Raw genomic sequence first — 17,744 nt, forward strand, 5'->3', positions numbered from 1 at the left:
CGCAACATTTACGTCCCATTTGTGTTTTCATTCTGTTACTGGTAATATGATCCATGTTTCTCAAAAATAATAAAGAAGTCGTGTTGTAGAAATAGATAAAAAACCAAAATACTAATGCGCAGGCTCATCACCGTGTCTGTGTCCCAAATATTGGAAGAACTCTATTATGGTATACTCACGAACTGTGACCAATTTAAAAGATATTGCTCTGTACAGTTTTTGTGTTCATCTAATCGTTTAGTTATTATTAGATTTGGTTATTTTTCTAATATTCTCCAAGTTTTCGTCTATTCAGACAAGTGAAACTTGCTCATTTATTTTGTGTGTGGATAAAGAAATGGATCCTTTTTCTGTGTAATTTCTGTTCTTAGGCCAAGAAAATATGGTCGGCACCAATTTCATACTTTCTGTAAACTATATTTCACACTACAACAGAAAGGCGGTTAAATCATACACAAATACCTGTATGACCTATTTGTAAATAATATGAATGAAATCTCACTGTAGAAATTATTGTGTGGGACACAATTTTTTTTTAATTCTTTTCTTTATTTTGTTTATTTTTTGTTCATGAATGAATTGTGTCAGTCGTTCAGCCAATGTGATACTACCAATAGTTATTTATTTAAAAAGTGTGGAAAGTAGTACTTTTCCTCACGCGAGGCAGGGTTTGCACGCACGAGCGAGCGAAGCGATGCGAGTGCAAGTGCAAATTGCCGAGTGTGAGGAAAATACTTTACACTAGAGTTAAATATTATATTTTTTCTGCAACCATTTATTAACTAATAAAATTAAAAATTTCATTTTTACAGTCTACAAAAAGTAATTTATTTATTATAAACATTTATTGTTATATTACAATTATTTACATTACTTATTACATTTTCTGCTGTTTCTTTAATTGATGGAGGAGTGTTTTCTAAACAGGAATCACTAGAATCCATTTTAAATTTCTATAAGGTAACACTATAACCTTTTTAACTGTTATAATTAAAAATATCTAATTATTTATTAAAGTATTATTTTTATTTCTATATTCCTTTCAATTTTTATTTTATTTTTTAATATTCGTTTTTTAATTATTTAGTTACGTTAAATAAGCTTATTAAAGTTTTACAGAAAATATGTATGTTAATAACAAAACTTCTTATATCAAGGAAGCACAATAAAGTTTTTCCACACACTAGTGCGGAAAGTGACACTAATGGGAATTTCCCCCCACTAGTGTGGGAAGTTGGGCATTACACAGCTGATTTTAATTGAATAATGAGAACTTCCCTAAATGGTTGCAGAAAAATGTTTTTTAACCATATTATCTGAAGGTATTGATGAGAAAAGAGGTGCACCCACAATTTTGTTTTTTGCGGGGGTTTGGTTTAATAAGTTTATGTATTAATTTTTCATTTACAATGCATTATTTTTGAGAAATATTTATTATAATTTAGTAATTTTAGTTTTTGCCGGCATTTATTAATTTCTAACATGATAAAAAATTTTAGCTGTTGATTACAGTTCAAAAAATTATTCTTGAGGAATTTCTTTTCAAAGTTGCATTTTCAATTTTTCTACATTAAAAAATGATGGAGATGAGCTAAGAATTTACGAGTACACTAACCTACTGGTTAGGCACTTAATTGTCGTACCAAGTCAATTTTGGTTTGTTTTTTAAAACAATAATTTTACGCAGCAATATTCATATTGATTTCTTAACATCCTGACCGTAAATTCTAAATTTTGGTCACCACTTGCTTTCACATCTTCACAATCTTGCATCACAAACCGAGAATACAGGAAACATCATCATTAGATCATAACTTTACAAGTAAATGTGTGTAAAAATTTAAAAATAGTTGAGAAACCGCCCAGCTCTCTCTCTCTACAGGATTTCGGTGATGATCTTTAGGCTTCAAGGAAGTTTCAGGGGCCACTGATTCGATTTAAATCGACGTGGTGGGATTGTCAGGAATGTTAGAGTAGGGCAAGAGAGACTATACGAAAAGATTTAGAGCAAGTAAGGAGAGCAGAATGGAACTTGCTGTATTTTCTCTTGGCGAGTAGTTGTACAAATAGGATGTTGAGGTCGTTATGGTAGAATAAGGTTCGTCACATAGAAGGGAGGTAAAGAATATTGAGGTCTTAAGGCGTATTAGGAAGATTCAGTAATAGTTCTTAGAGTTTAGATTGATAGTTCAAAAACGAATGTCCGTACTGACAGTTTTGATCGTCTTTCACATTGAAGTTTGAGATGTTTTCTGTAAGACGTTTGTCGAAGAGTAGCTCGTAACTGGAGCAGCAGTTAAACGTAAAAATATCATTCAAATATAGAGAAGACAGTGTAGTCCATCTTGGAGTACAAAATAAAATTATACATTATCTTTTTATAGAATTAAAAAAAATAAATGCCAATTTCAGTCATGATATTGATTTTTTGTGCCGAGCTTTCGACCAAGGGACTAGGTCATCTTCAGGGCTTGTAGTCTATATAATATTTCTACATAATTACAAAGTTGATGTATCTTTTGACCTGTCTGCTGTACAATAACCATGTAAAAATATTATATAGACAATAAGGTAAATCATTTTTGTAAACTGCATAATTGTACACTGAACCCACAGAAATGCCAGCACGCCACGTTTACTCTCCGGCGGGGCTCCTGTCCACCTGTCCTCTTCAACAGCAATCCTCTCCCTTGTACAGATCTGGTGCGCTACCTTGGGCTCTACATAGACAAACGACTCACTTGGAACCCACACACTAGACTTAAAAGACAAGCAATAGCGAAACTGCTCTACAGACTTCTTGGACGAAGCTCTAAATTGCTCATTGAACTCAAAAGATTACTATACGTACAATACTATCCTCAAACCTATGTGAACTTACGAACTAGAGCTGTGGGGTTCAGCCAAACCAACAAACGTACGGATGGTGCAAACATTTCAATCAAAACTCCTCCGACAGATAGATGACGCACATTTCTACGTGACTAACCTTACTCTTCACCACGACCTCAACATTCCCTTCATAGATCAACTCGCCAAGACGAAATATCAAAAATTCCATACTGCTCTCTCTACTTGCTCAAATCCTCTTGTACAGTCTCTCGCCTCCTATGACATCCCTAACAATACTCCTCGCCGACTGAATCGCCAGTGGCCCCGCGACTTCCTTACTGTCTGAAGAACTAAACGTCATTATTCTCCTATCTCTCCTCTCTCCTGCTCACATTCTCCTGCTTACATTCCCCTATCTCATCTAGAGAGTGCTACCGCTGGGTAGCTTCTCTCCTCCTGCTCTTCCCGCACCAGTTCATCTTATTTACATCCCATTTGCTTATTGTATATATTTATACAGATTGTAAATTACAAAATAATTTTTTTTTTAAAAAAGCATTATTGTACTCTAATTCATTTTAATACAATCATTATAATCACAATGTAAACTATGTTTCATAGCCCTGAAGATGACCTAGTCTCTCTAGGTCGAAAGCTTGGCACAAAAATTGGCATCTTATTGAAATAATGTGTTGTTGTGAAGAAAGAGATTTGTTCTTAAATTTATTGACCGCGCCTTAATATTCCCAAAATCATCAATTAACAACGGTCGAAAACCAAAACTATCATAATTCAAAATGCTTTCTTTAAGAGATAACAAATAATTAATTCTTAAGTTCATGAAATTTAAATTTATTTATGTAAAACTTCGTACGATCTCCAAAGTCTGTATACGAGTAGCAATTGCTTTAAAACTATTAAAGAATGATGATGGTGATGATAATGGTGATGATGATGAAATAATGAATCATTCACCAAAAATAATGAACAGTAATCATCTTTTAACATAATTAATTTTGTTCTTCATTTTTTTCTTTTTTTCGTACCTGCTTTTCACATTTGATCTTTAAAGGTTACTAAAAGCGAGGACAGATTCTCTTTATGTGGTGAAAGTATAGCTGTATCGTTAGCCAAAGTAAAGTAATTGTACAAGAAAAAAACAAATTACCCGCTATTTACCACTATTTATGAATGATAGGTTTTTTAACAATGAAAATCATCACACCCTTACAATGATGGACGTCCTGTTTAGGTAAAGAAACAGTTTTATAACCTCTTCACGCTTCAGAGCCGAACTATATTTACCTTCTTTTTTTCTTTTTTATTTATTTTACATTCTTGTTGGCAGTGGCCGAGGTGGTAGCCCCTTAAACAAGACGTGATGTTCGTAATGGCGACTTCTTGTACAGCTTTTTGTTTAGATATTGTTAAATTTAGTCCTTTTTTTTTTTGTATACTTCCTTATTTTATGATTATTATTTGTTCTTACTGCCTTCAGATCAATGAGGCACTACGTTTGCCTTGGTAAGAATTTATTGTGTAAGAATATCCCTAATTGGAAGGAAGTTGGTAACCGGAAAGGCTATTTCTTGTAATAGATGTTTGGAAGTTTTTGGCTTTTTTTATTTTTCGTAAATAGTTCACCTTTCGAGTTCGAATTTCTTCATTCCTTCCGCTCAAAAGTCGCATGATATCTATAAAGTCTAAGAAACTCAGGGATAGTTAATGCAGGAAATGTGGCTAGTTCCGGCACAGCTCGATAATTATCTTTGACTTCCGTCATTTTTATTAAATCATTTGTCTCGTTTCGAACTTTTCATCCATCTCTAGAAGTAGATTAATCCAGTTTGTTGTAGAGATTTCAACTTCACTTACTTTACCAATCTCGCAGAATTAGCAAGTGTGAGATTATCAGTGAGAAAAACAAAAATTAAGCTGTTCAAAAAGTGGCCATTACAAATATCACAACACGTCTCGTTTAAGGGGCTACCATTTCGGCCACTGCCAACAAGATTGTAAAATAAATCAAATATATTACGCATTACAGCGGAAATAATCACATTTTTAACATATAAGCGATTTATTGACCGAATCCTTCAACATGAATCCATAGAATATGCTGATAGCTATTACTTTTCACATCACGTTTTTTAACTTCTGTTTATAAAATTTAATTAAAAGGGTTTATTATTATTATTTTTTTACATATTTTCCGTTTTAATTAATATTATGTTGGCCAAAAAGTGATCTAATTTGGGCTTGCTCACAAAATATGAACTACTTACTTAAGCAAACAGTAGAGCGCAATTAAATCATTTCTGGTGTACAAAATGGAGGTACTTTCACCACTTTTTCCAAATTTTATTACTGCTATGTATATTTTTTATTATTATTTCTAGTTTATTGGTTTAAAATTTTATGGTGAAAATGACCCGCATTTTTACTATCTGTATTTTGTTCTAATTTTTTTTTTCTTTTTTACTAAGCACATATATTATTAATGTCTCTGAACCTAAAATATTTGCCAAAGTTATTTGCGTACTATTTTCCGTTGCTCTGTGATAATAAGAGATGGTCTTGTATTCGTACAGAATTTTCCGTGAAAATTTAATTAAGGGTAATTTTGGGAGAGAGGGGGTGCTTTTGGGTAGATTCCCTGCCATTTTTTTTTTGTTTTTATTTTTAAAGTGCGGTCCTATCTGTTATGTGGATGACTCTTAACGGGAGTGAATTAAGTGTATTGTTAATCTAATCTAATTTTATAGAATGGCGGAAAGAAAGGAAATAAGATGTTCGCTGTGGCCACAAGTGAGTCCATTGTGGCGTTCTGTCCTTTAGAAAACTGCCCACATAAGTCCTGTATCATTTTGAAAAAATGCCACGGCATAGGCAAGCGAGTTGTGTCTGTAATGATTTTACCTTAGCGCAATTGTCAGTTGGTCTAGTCTCGGGAATTGGTTCAAATCTCATTCTGTACGGCTAAGTCGTGTCTTGAGTACAATTCCAGATAAAGCAGCTGGTAGAATAGGGCCTTGAACTTAAAAGACGGATGCGAGAGTGAGTCGTTTTGAGAGTAATTTGTACATAGATTAGATTAGACTGAGTTAATGAAGATGAGATTGTGGTGAGCAAACCAATGAGTACAGGATCAGTAATTTTGGGGAGAGTTTCGTCGAGGAGGGAAAGTATTGGTGGTTGTATGGGAGTTTTGTTGGTAAGTCCGCACATTGTATAGTTAAGGGAAGCTAGGACACTTTCCTGAAGTACTCCTGCAAGTAACTGTCAGTTAAAGGAGATCTAAGAAAGTGCTGGATAGAACAATATTGAACATCCAAAGAAGACCTTTGTATGCCATAATCAGTCGGAAGCCTGCAAGTTATTCCAAAATACCACCAGTACTGTTTAATCTCTAAAGAGATAAGAAGATATCGTGACTGTGTAATGGTTTTTGAGGAGATGTTGGTTGTTGATGTTGATGGATAAATAACACTTTTAGTATCGGTATAAGATATTATATTTGTATGTGACTGACTGCCAAGGACTCTATACTTTACACTACAAGAACAGAACAGACTGACTGACGTGGCTAAACGATGTGTACAATTGAAGTGTAAGACTTTGAACCGAATCTTCGAACTGAATCCTCGAACTGAGTATCGAACTGAATTGAATATGTCACGCAATATCAATATGATCTATCACTGAATTGAATCCCAATTGAATCTCCTCTTTGAATTTCCTCTTGTTCTTATATACCTTCGTCGAGCCTCCCTTCTCTGTGTGCCAAGGGGGCTGAACCTCTCCCTCTGGCTAGAGTGGATGAGTGGTGGGGTTTCACTACCCCTACGCTAGAGTGGATGAGTTGTGGGAGGTTCACTACCCCTACAACTGTAACATGACAGGCCTGCTAGATAGTTTGTTTTCTTTTTTTCTCATTAATTTTGAAGGCAGTTGCTAAAAGTTTTTAGTCATTAAGACAAATCAAAGAATTCTTCGGCAATAAGTATGGCCCCCAAAGATACGCCATATTTAAAGTAGTAATATTCCCTATTTTGATCCTTACAGACCATTTTCAAATGCTAATGCTCCTTCCTGAGCGTTTCAACAATGGACACTTTCTCTACAGCATTATTATTTTCATATTTCTATAATGGGCCTTTCTACAGTGGGCTGCCGCCGGATATATATTCCTGGAAAGAACTTTTTTTGATGTTTTATAGTTCAGCCATTTTGTAAAAAACAAAAAACAAGTTTTTGAAAGTATTTTACTTTTTATGGGTATTTGTTCTTCTTTTTTTTGCTTTTTCTTTTTCTAAAATCTTTTGCTTGGAATTTCAGTTCGCGTTCCCCTTTCACCTGCCGGTCGTTTCGTGTATCATTAAAATTTATTATTAAACTGAAGATTCCCAAAGATTCTTTTTTGTATTTTTTTTTTTTAAATAACTTCTACCCAAATTTATTATCATCTAATTTAGAACAAAATTCATTTTAAATTAGTACAAAATAAATTTACAGAAAGTTAGCCATAGAAGTTAATAATTCCTTTATATGAATGCTTCAATTTGTTAAATCGATGAACTCCATAAAACAAAAAGTTGAGAAAAATGAGAAACTAGTATATATTGTTTTTTAAAAATTCCTGTTAAACAATTTTTTTTTTTGCGTTTATTGCGCGCTAGCGCTATAAGTAACAATGATAACAGTGAACAGTAGAAGTAAATGAGTGGAGTAGTTACCCAGTGGTAACACTCCAAAACATTATATGGTTAGTCAATCTCTTCACTAGAGAGGAGATCACGAGGCCACTGTCGTTTAAGACGTCTTGTCGGGTTGTCAGGAAGAGTTCTAGAAGAAAGATGTTGAGTTAGAAGATTTATATGAGACTGCAGGCTGAAGTGGAGTTTTCTGTATCGTGTTTTCAGCGACTTGTGGTGATAAAAGGAATGTTAAGGTCAGTGTGTATAGTCAGTTTGGAGACATAAAAAGGAGCGTGTACAATAGTTCGAAGAATTTTAGATTGTAGAGATTGAATCCTTTAGAGATTGGAGCGTTTGGTTGAACCCCACAGCTCTATTCCATACGCACAGATGGGTTTCAAAATAGAAGTATAAGTCTTTTGTTTTCCAGAGAGAGTTTAAGATCTATCGTCTAAGAGTCTTTTAAGTAGTCGATAGCGTCTGTTTAGTTCTTTTAAGTCTAGTGTGGGGACTGTTTAACAATAGATTCAAATAAACGATGCAGACTATATTGCTGCTGATGTATCTTTTATCTAACGGCATATTAAAAATACGTACAAGATGAAATATATCGTTATTATTACGACAATTTTAACGTGATTAAAGAAGTTAATCGATTTGGCAAGTGAAAAAAGTAAATAATTCTAATTCAGTCTTAAATTTATATTTTTTCTATTACAGGAAAACTTCATTATATACATTTTTTAAGTAAAGATTTTAACAAAAATTAGTAATAACTAGGGAACGGATTCGTATGTATTTACATATTTTTTTCTAGGCAATTTACAGACGTTTTTCAACTAGAAGTATTCATACTGACACTTTTTAAGCCGTTTGAGTCTACTTTTATTTCACATATTTCCACATATTTGGATGTTATCGCATATTTATACATATTTGATTAAAATAAATAAATATTTCTACATATTTAATCAAAATAGGTGGAAGGAATACCTGGGAGTAAGGGAGATCTGATCAGATCAAAACTGGTACAAGTACTGAGCAAGAACAAAGGGTGGGAGACCATCTGCCAGATTTCTGATATTATCAGTGGAACAGAAGTCACCTCAGAACATCGTGTACCCTTTACAACCAACGAGATAACTTCTTTCAGCAAGGCACCTATAACATCTGTAGATGTTGAACGATCTTTTAGTCGTTACAAGTCCATCTTACGCCCAGATCGTCGTCACTTTACGTTCCAACATTTGAAATTTCATGTGGTTGCAAACAATTTCGAAGAGTGAAGTTTTCAAAATTGAAAATTTAACCCATCTTTTTATAAATAGTAAAAATGTTCTTTGTTGTATAAATCATTATAACTTGTAAAAACAAATTATTTTGTTCCTAATAAATTATTATAAATTGTAAAAATGTTCTTTTCTTGTATAAATAATTATAACTTGCCCCCCCCCCAAAAAAAATCATTTTCATTAAAAAAATGTCCATTTTACTTAAATATTCCAGAAAATATTTTAAGAAAATCACATATTTTCCACATAATTGACGAAAATAAATGCATATTTTAATTAAATATTTGGCATTTTTAAATACATAAAAATCCGTTCCTTAGTAATAACTGTTCTGCTACAAATACTGCAAGTACTATTACTTAGTTTAAATTGATTCTTCAGCAATGTAAATGATCGTCTTCTTCGTTAGGTGTATTTGAGCTCCCGTCTTGTCGATTTGTCCTTAAATTTTTATAATGATCATTTATAATAGATGTTTAAGAAGTCGCCAATTGCGTTCTATAAAGTGATTTAACTAAATTTTTATCACAATTTACATTAGAGTATGGAGGTAATCAGATTGGCTTCTGAAATAAATTATTCATTATTCAATGGCTAAAAAAATTTGTTGTCATTTAGTAGTGCGAAATTTGTTTTGATTATTATACAGTTCGGAGTCAATAAAGTGTTCAGACTTCAAAATTTAGTAAAATTCAGAATCGATTTGGCAAGTGAAGCATTATTTGTATAATGCAAGTTTTATTTTGGATTTAACTTTAAAGCTTTAAAAACGTCTTTTATTCTATCTTAGGCTTGTTGAATCACGTTTTATTTGTTATACTTAAATGTGTGCTTGGCCTTTAAATCGATTGTACAAAGAGAATACACCTTTTCGCTCTATAAACTCTGGCCATTGATGTTGTTTCCTAACATAAATGGCGTAAAATCGGAAATCGATGCAATAAAATGCATTTAATTAATCGATTCAAAGTAGTTTGTTTTTTTACCTCTTCTAAAAAGACTGTTTTTATTTATTTTTGGTCTAAAGGGTAAAGTAGATTACTGGAAATAGATCAATATTTGCAATTATGGTGATGAGTGGGCATTGAGATTCTTCTTCTTCCTTTATGTTTGCCGTTATCCTATTTTTATTTCACCAATCATTTGTGGTTGATTTAGTTTTATTTTATTTTTCTGCAGTCTTTTCTTTTTCTTTGAGTGCAAAAAAAAGATTGAATTGTATTAACTATTGCATTGTTACTGTTTGTTGTTCATATTGTTGTCGCCTTTTTTAGTTCCCATGTGATTGCCGCTGATTGCCATTGTTTTTTCCAACTCTAGATGGAACTAGGTTCTTGAAGATTTGAGTTCAGAGAAATAACAGTCTTATCAACCGGACTAAGAAGTTCTGAAATTAGGTGACTAACATTTTGTAGCGCATGGCAATTTGATTTACTTTTCAAAATATTCAAACTGATAGTTCTGGAAGGAAAAAACTCTAAGTGGGGCTATTTGTTGTAATGTTTCTGAGAGTCAGTGGAAAATAATTAATAAGATAAAATTATTAAATCCAACTAGAAAAATATTTGAGATTTATTTTTTAGACAGTTTGAGAAATACGTTGCTGAAAATCGGGCAAAATCGGCATTTTCAAAAAATGTTCTTGTTCTTGTTTCTGTAACCATTTTTGTAAACAACGCGGCGCCTAAACGCGCGAATCGATTTTCATGAATAGTATCCATGCGCTAATCATACGAGGTCGTCCTTCATATTCCGAAGCAACACATCTCTCAAAGAAATCCAATTCTAGTAGCTTGGATTAAATGCTTTTATTTCTATCCATGAACAGACAAGACAGAAGACACACCAACCCTCTAATGATGTAAAATATTACATTGTAAATTAGCCCTGAAGATGACCTGGTCCCTAGATCGAAAGCTCGGAATGATAAAGTTGATAATAACTGTTAGTGCACCACATATGGGTTTATATTTTTGAATAACATATGTTTCTAATTTGAGAACTGGAATAACTATCATATGATTAGTTTGTTAAGAACATTATTAGTATTCAGTTTTGAAGTATATTTTGTATCTAGTTTTGGGTTTTGGATCCGGAGAAGGAGACAAATGTGGTAATGCCATATTCATTGTTAATTTGTTAGCATAAGTTCTATTCTCTTATATTCATATAAGTACAAAATATTTATTGTTCATAGAAACGAGTTACGAGTTGCGAGTTCTGAGTTGAGAATTGTTTGGTTGAATAAACTCCGTTGCACAGAATCCTGTTGTTTTGATCTGGATCCAATACAGTTTCACATTTCTTCAAGGTGGACTTGTTAGAAGATTAGAAGATTCTAATTAGAGGAACTATTTAAGTTTAAGTTTATGGACAATATTTATTTAATTTATAATTAGTATTTGTTAGGTTGCTATTAGTAACGTGAATGTTTGTTTTTAGTTTTATGCGTTTAATCATATGGTATTGTTGTTTTTGTTTATATTAATATTTTTCTTTTGGTTGTTTATATTGTTCACTGTGTATTTGAAAATTTGCAAGGTTTTTGTTTCTTCGATTGTCAATAGAAGAAAACTATCATGATGGAATGGCTAACAGAGAAAACTTTAGAACAAGTTCTTAAAGAAAAAAGAGCCATGGAAGCAGCTGCAGCAGCTGGAATAAAGGCAAAGGTGGCCAAACTGAATGCGTTGCAGAAGCTAGAACAGGAGGAGTTGAAACTAAAACAAAAAAAAGATAGACTCATGCTGGAAGCGGAGTTAGCCGAGGTGAAAGCTAGAAACCAAGTTTTAGAAGAGTATGAAGCAGGAAGAAAGGTATCAAAGTCGCCAATAGTCAGCGGTAATTGGGGAGCAAACAGGCAATCTGTTAATTACCAGGCCACGTATAATGGAATTGGTCTAACCATCCCACGGGGATCTGGAACTTATGGTTGGGTCCAAAGGAATTGGACATTAGTAGAAAAATCTAAAGATAAGGTTAATTATAAAACTGAAGAAGATTTGGAGAAAATAGATTCAGCTGGCAGTAAACTTCCAAATAGTGAGATACTTGATCATGAACACAAGAGGAGAATCGAAGAGAAGTTTATTGAATTAGAAGCGGTTGCAGAGCATCAAGTCTATAATCAAGACGAGATAGAGACGAAAGTTTCAGCCAACAGTACAATGCTTATGGCAAATGATTCAAAATTGGTAGAACAACCCAGAAACGAATGTGGACAAATTATTGTCCGTGAAACGCATCAGATTGCACCTCAGCAAGAAGAGAATGTAAGGCTGAGAGAAGCTTTCAGAATTACTGAACCTTTGGAAGATGCACGAAATGGTAACGACATTAACGTCGACACTAAGAAATACCCGCCATCGCCTACCAGAAATGTAAGGGTAGAGCCGAAAAAAGAAAAAAAGAAGACAAAGCGAAACAAAAGAGACAGAACGCAATCGCCATGTGTTTCTTCCAGGAAGAAGACCAAGGATAAAGCAAAATACAAGAAGAAGCGGAAGAAAAATGTGCCAACGTCCAGTTCAAGCGCGGATGCTGACAGTAGTTCAGAGTCAGATAATAAAAGTGAAGACAGCAGTAATGCTGGGAAAAAGAAATCACGGAAGAAGAAATTAAATGGAAAAGGGGAATCAAAAGGTGTTAAGTCACGCAGCCGTAATAAGAATACGGCTTCTGATCATTCTGATAGTGATCTTCCGCGAGAAAGTTCATTCGAGACCAAGGGTAAAGAAAAACACAAGAAGAAACGAAAGAGAAAAGAGAAATACAAATGGCCGCCACCAAAGTTTACTAAGAAACGCACTCCAAAGATACCAAACGGATCTCGTCGTAAAAGATTATCGCTGAGAAAGCGCTACAGCAAATGCAAACGTAGTAGTAGAAGCAAGTCAATATCTGTTGAGAGAGGAAGTAGAAGCGCAAATAGGAACCGAACGAGTAGAAGTAATAATCGGCCATCAAAAGGAAAGAAGAGGAAGATAGCGGAAGTTGCCACGAAGAAGACTAGAGGGTCTGTGTCACCGCAAAAAGTAGTAAGAGGCATGATAGATCTGGAAGCAGGAGTCAAGAAAAGAACAGGGATAACGGCAGTAAAGAAGGTTGCGCCAGAAGGGTTGTGGTAAAGAACAATAGGTCCGAGTTTGGAATACCATTATTCAAGTTGATTTGTCATGAGGACGAATTTCACAGTTAAGTTGTTGAAACATCCCGATCGTTTCAAGGTGGAGGGTGTTAGTGCACCACATATGGGTTTATATTTTTGAATAACATATGTTTCTAATTTGAGAACTGGAATAACTATCATATGATTAGTTTGTTAAGAACATTATTAGTATTCAGTTTTGAAGTATATTTTGTATCTAGTTTTGGGTTTTGGATCCGGAGAAGGAGACAAATGTGGTAATGCCATATTCATTGTTAATTTGTTAGCATAAGTTCTATTCTCTTATATTCATATAAGTACAAAATATTTATTGTTCATAGAAACGAGTTACGAGTTGCGAGTTCTGAGTTGAGAATTGTTTGGTTGAATAAACTCCGTTGCACAGAATCCTGTTGTTTTGATCTGGCCTTTATTTTTTCATCCTATTGAAACTATGAATCAGTCACCAAAAATAATGAACAGTAATTTATTTCTATCTTTAGGCAAAACGGCTTCCAGAAAATATCTAACCATCATTTGTAGATATTTAGTCAACCTGGCAGCTTCAGATACCAATGACTTTGCTGAAGAATTGCTGCCATTTATCCAAAAACGCTTCGTTTGATCATGGTTAACGGAAATGGCTGCTAGTCTTTGTGTAACTAAGTTAGCATAGTTGAAAATCATAATTCCTTTCACTACCCCAGTTTGAGATAGCGATTGCTGAAGTTATATTGCCTCCTTTGACGATTCGTCAGAAATTATGGCAACAGTATGCAGTTTCTCAAAAAAATGTGTGCTGTAGTGAAATATTCTGTCATCTACACACATCAACGAATCGGTTTTTCTGATGAGTTGTTGATCTATAAATGTGTTTCACTGCGTACTTTATTACACGGTTTGCCCTGGTTTACCTAGACAGATTTTTTTAATTACAGCCTCTTGAAAAAACAATATGTTTTTTCGAAATATTGGTAAAAGAGTTTCTTTTTAAAATTTAGTAATTTTTTATAAAAGAAGAATGGAGTCGAATAAAAGCAAAAATAAACCCTTCTTATTAAAGGGCCATCTATCCTCCAGTTCTAACCTAGTCTTACTACTACGAGTACCTGAGGGGGCTCCAAGCCTCGCAAGCTCTTCTTATAAAGTGAATAGAGCCCAATAGCTAATGTCCAATCGGGTGATTTCTCCTTCGCCGCCATTGCACGTCAGACAGTTTATTTAATGCTGATTCCTCCAACACGGAAGCAGTTGTAAAATAGAGAAAAAAATGACAAACCACCCAATAATAAAAACATAATTTATTCTATCAAAGTAGTTAAAAACCTCTAATTTCCATTAAACGAAGTATACAGTGTGAATTCAAGAACCTAGATATAAATTTAACCTTCAACCCCTCGTTATAGGAATGAATTTCACCATTTAACCCTGTGGCACTTAAACAAAAAACAACTTCGTGGTAGAACTGTGCATAGATTTATCACGACAGTGTTAGTTCAGAGAACATTACTAGCTCCAAACACTTAATGTAGAATTACAAGCTACAACACATAATTATATCTGTTCATAGAATTATTGTAACTGTTTCTATCTTCTTTATATAATTTACAGTTGGTCAGTTTTAATGGTTTGGTTAAATGTAATTGTCTCTTTCAAGTCATCACATCACATGATTATCTTGTTATAATTTAGTAAAATTTAGTGATCAGTAAAAATGAAAATGGCCCAGGCGAGCACCCATTTTCCAAATAATCGCAAAATTATTTACAAACTACAGTTTTGGTAGTGAGTGAGTGAATCTAGCTTTGTTGAATACAGAATGGAGCCTTTGGTTTTCGATCTCCAGGAATTGATCAAATTTGAAATTAAATTAAATATTATACCGTAAAATATGGTGCATTTACTGAATGCTTTAGGACATTACATGAAGGCGAAAGATAGGCCTATTTTACATTCACTTGCCGTAATTTGGTTGAAACTATTTTGTGCAAGAAAATTACCTTAAAATTTGAACAGTAAAATGACACTTCCGCTCGAGCTTTTAAAATTTGGTATTTTAATTATGTAGGTACTTAATTTTTATTACTTCAGACCTTACAATCAAAAATTCTAAGAACAATGGTTAACGCTCCCTTCTACGTCTCCAATCATACTATACACTCTGATCTCAATATTCCTCTCGTCTTTGAAATAGTCCAAACTCGATACACAAAACTCCACTCAAATCTACACAGTCACTTCAACCCTCTGATCCACAACATGTCTACTACAACACTTCCTTCTAATCCTCAACGCAGACTAAAGCGGCGGTGACCACGCGACCATCTCAACACTACGCGCCGACCTCCTAGGATGGTTGCTGTGTAAGCTTGCCAATCTGGCGAACAGATGACTTCCATCACTGGATGGTCGTCGTTCACTCCAATCACGCCCTTGGCGCACATGCATGTGCGCGTATGTGTGTGGCTATACAGGTATGCGTACATGTGTATTTGTAATATCCTTATCACTCATCTCTTTTGCTTATTGTACTGCATACAGTTGCAAAATTAATAAACAAATTACAAAAATTAATTATATTACTCTGGAGAAGACGCGATTTTAAAATGACTTTTCCCTTAAATGACACGTTAGAGAGAGTAGCTTATTCCCACCATTCCTTCAGAACTGCCTTAAAAAGAAAAGCGTAGTAGACATTAATGATATAGATACTGAATTAATTCAGAGACAAAATTAGTTTGAAAGTGAATTGATTTGTTTAAATGAAGATAAAAGATGCAATCGCTTGCAGTTGAGTGAACGTCCATATTGAAAGTCCCCTCCGTCTGTTTTGTACGTGCGTTACTCTTGGAAGTGATGGATTAAACGGCAGCCGTAACTCTTTCTCCACTTTCAGGGACGTCTTTGTTTCAACCTCTTTTTCATCTCACCCGCTGTAGATTGTAAAATTAAAGAATGTTATCGTGCAAAAAAAAAAAAAAACTAAAAAATGAAAGAGAGAAAAGTGAACAGCCATCAACAGATAGATTGCTCATCAACATATTTTAGGAACGCTCTATAATTTTCCAACCCACGACAATGCTATGCTTTTGAAAACTATCTCTCTACCGTTCGGCCACTGACTTCTTCTATCGGCATTAACTTTCAATATTCTACTCTTGGAAGTCCAGCGTCAAAAAGAATTAGAGAAAGATATTCGTATTGCAGCAGACTTTTCCCTTTTTGTTTTACATTAATATTGCAAGTTCTATTCTTTACAGTTTAGTCGCATATTTAGTATTTTTAATTTTAAAAATACGTACATAAACCTGAACATAGCTGTTCATTCCCTTTGTTGAAAGAAAACATGAACAAATCCCAATGTCCAGTCCCGTTAGGACGCCCTACGTTTTATATATATCATGCTCGGTCTACCTGTCACAAATAAAATGCGGACAGGCTATAAAATTACATCAATCGTGAAATCCATGAAATATATATTTTTTTTAAAAAATCTTAAATGAATCGACCGAACTCACAATAAATCATAGAACTGATGTTTTTATTGCAGAGTAAAAAATTAAAAAAATTAAATGCACAAGTTCGAGATTTAATTCAAAGTATTTAGTTTATTAACAGAATTGAAAAATTAAAATATACGTTTCAGTTCCGCTCTGTAACATGTGAATGTTTGTAACAGCTTTATTACTGCATAAAACGTTCTAATTTTTATATTTTTATGTGTCATTATAATCATTTTAGGCCTACTATAGAGTATTTGCCTTCATAGTTTTTATATACTACATTATTTATGTATTTGGTCTGTTGTTATTAAATACAACTTTTAATACCGTCAGTCCTATAAACACAGTGTTGTCCATAGGAATGTTATTCCCATGGGAATCGTCCCATGGGATGGGACAGCACACATTTGTATTTCCCATGGTAGTCGATACTTGATATTGTAAAATAAATTTAGGCTGAAATTTGCAGTTGCGTAAGTGCAACAAAATTGATAGGAAATTGATAGTGTGCTGAATGAGCAGAGTGACTCAGAAATAGAATGAGAGTGTCAGAATGATACTGAATTGTCATACTTAGATTATACTTCTGAGTGTTAAAGTTAATAAAGTTAATAAATTTAGTCGTTTTGCATGTCTCTTTGTACATGTAGTCCTATTTAGTAGACACTAAGCGTAAACTTGCATAAATTTAATAATTTTATTTGAACTGTATTCCATATTAATATTATAATGGGAATCCCATGGGATGGGATGGGATAGGACAGAAAAATATGTCCCATGGACAAGCCTGTATAAACAAAGTGGTTGTAAATCAAGAAGAAAAATTAAAGGAACCTTAAGGAATAATTAAAGTATTGATTCTAAATATGCAATTAACCTTTGTTGCACTTAAAGTTGCTATTCTAATTTTATGCATTTTTTTTTTGCAAAGAGCTTATTTTTTCTCAATAAACTTGAACAGTGTAGCTCACTTACCGGAACATGACTGTGTCAGAATCGTGAACATTTTCTCATGAAACGGGGATGAGTCAGCATGGAATCGCGCAGAAGTTTGGAATCAATTGACCCACAGTCTGTATAGTCCTTAAACGATACAGAAAGACTGGTGGCTACTGGAAAAAAAATAGATAGGCGAAGGAATATTTGTGAAGTTTGGGACGACCTTCTTTCTTCGTCTAGCTGTCGTGTGATGGAATCGCTGTCTCTCAGGAAATCAGCACAATAATTTCGAAATGTCCAATAGCTGAATTCGATGCTGCATTCAGGGATAATC

General features: G+C 33.8%; 3 protein-coding genes across 8 annotated transcripts in view; 2 read left to right on the forward strand and 1 right to left on the reverse strand.

Annotated features, from left to right (window-relative positions):
- Positions 1-17,744, forward strand: part of LOC141450929 (elongation factor-like GTPase 1) — a 276,104-nt gene that overhangs the window by 68,523 nt on the left and 189,837 nt on the right. The window lies entirely within an intron of this gene.
- Positions 1-17,744, reverse strand: part of dsx-c73A (doublesex cognate 73A) — a 132,586-nt gene that overhangs the window by 54,318 nt on the left and 60,524 nt on the right. The window lies entirely within an intron of this gene.
- Positions 9,515-16,547, forward strand: LOC141450931 (uncharacterized). The gene is made up of 2 exons (XM_074121860.1): positions 9,515-10,934; positions 11,019-16,547. Exon 2 carries the CDS (start codon positions 11,401-11,403, stop codon positions 12,946-12,948), a length of 1,548 nt encoding a protein of 515 aa, XP_073977961.1. The 5' UTR covers positions 9,515-10,934; positions 11,019-11,400; the 3' UTR covers positions 12,949-16,547.

This window comes from Rhodnius prolixus, unplaced genomic scaffold (assembly GCF_049639745.1).
Source record: "Rhodnius prolixus isolate KJV_2025 unplaced genomic scaffold, Rpr scaffold_8, whole genome shotgun sequence".
Lineage (NCBI taxonomy): Eukaryota > Metazoa > Arthropoda > Insecta > Hemiptera > Reduviidae > Rhodnius > Rhodnius prolixus.

Bases quoted from the DNA above. Each gene is read 5' to 3' on its own strand.
- LOC141450931 (XM_074121860.1), top strand. From the start codon at position 11,401: ATGATGGAATGGCTAACAGAGAAAACTTTAGAACAAGTTCTTAAAGAA.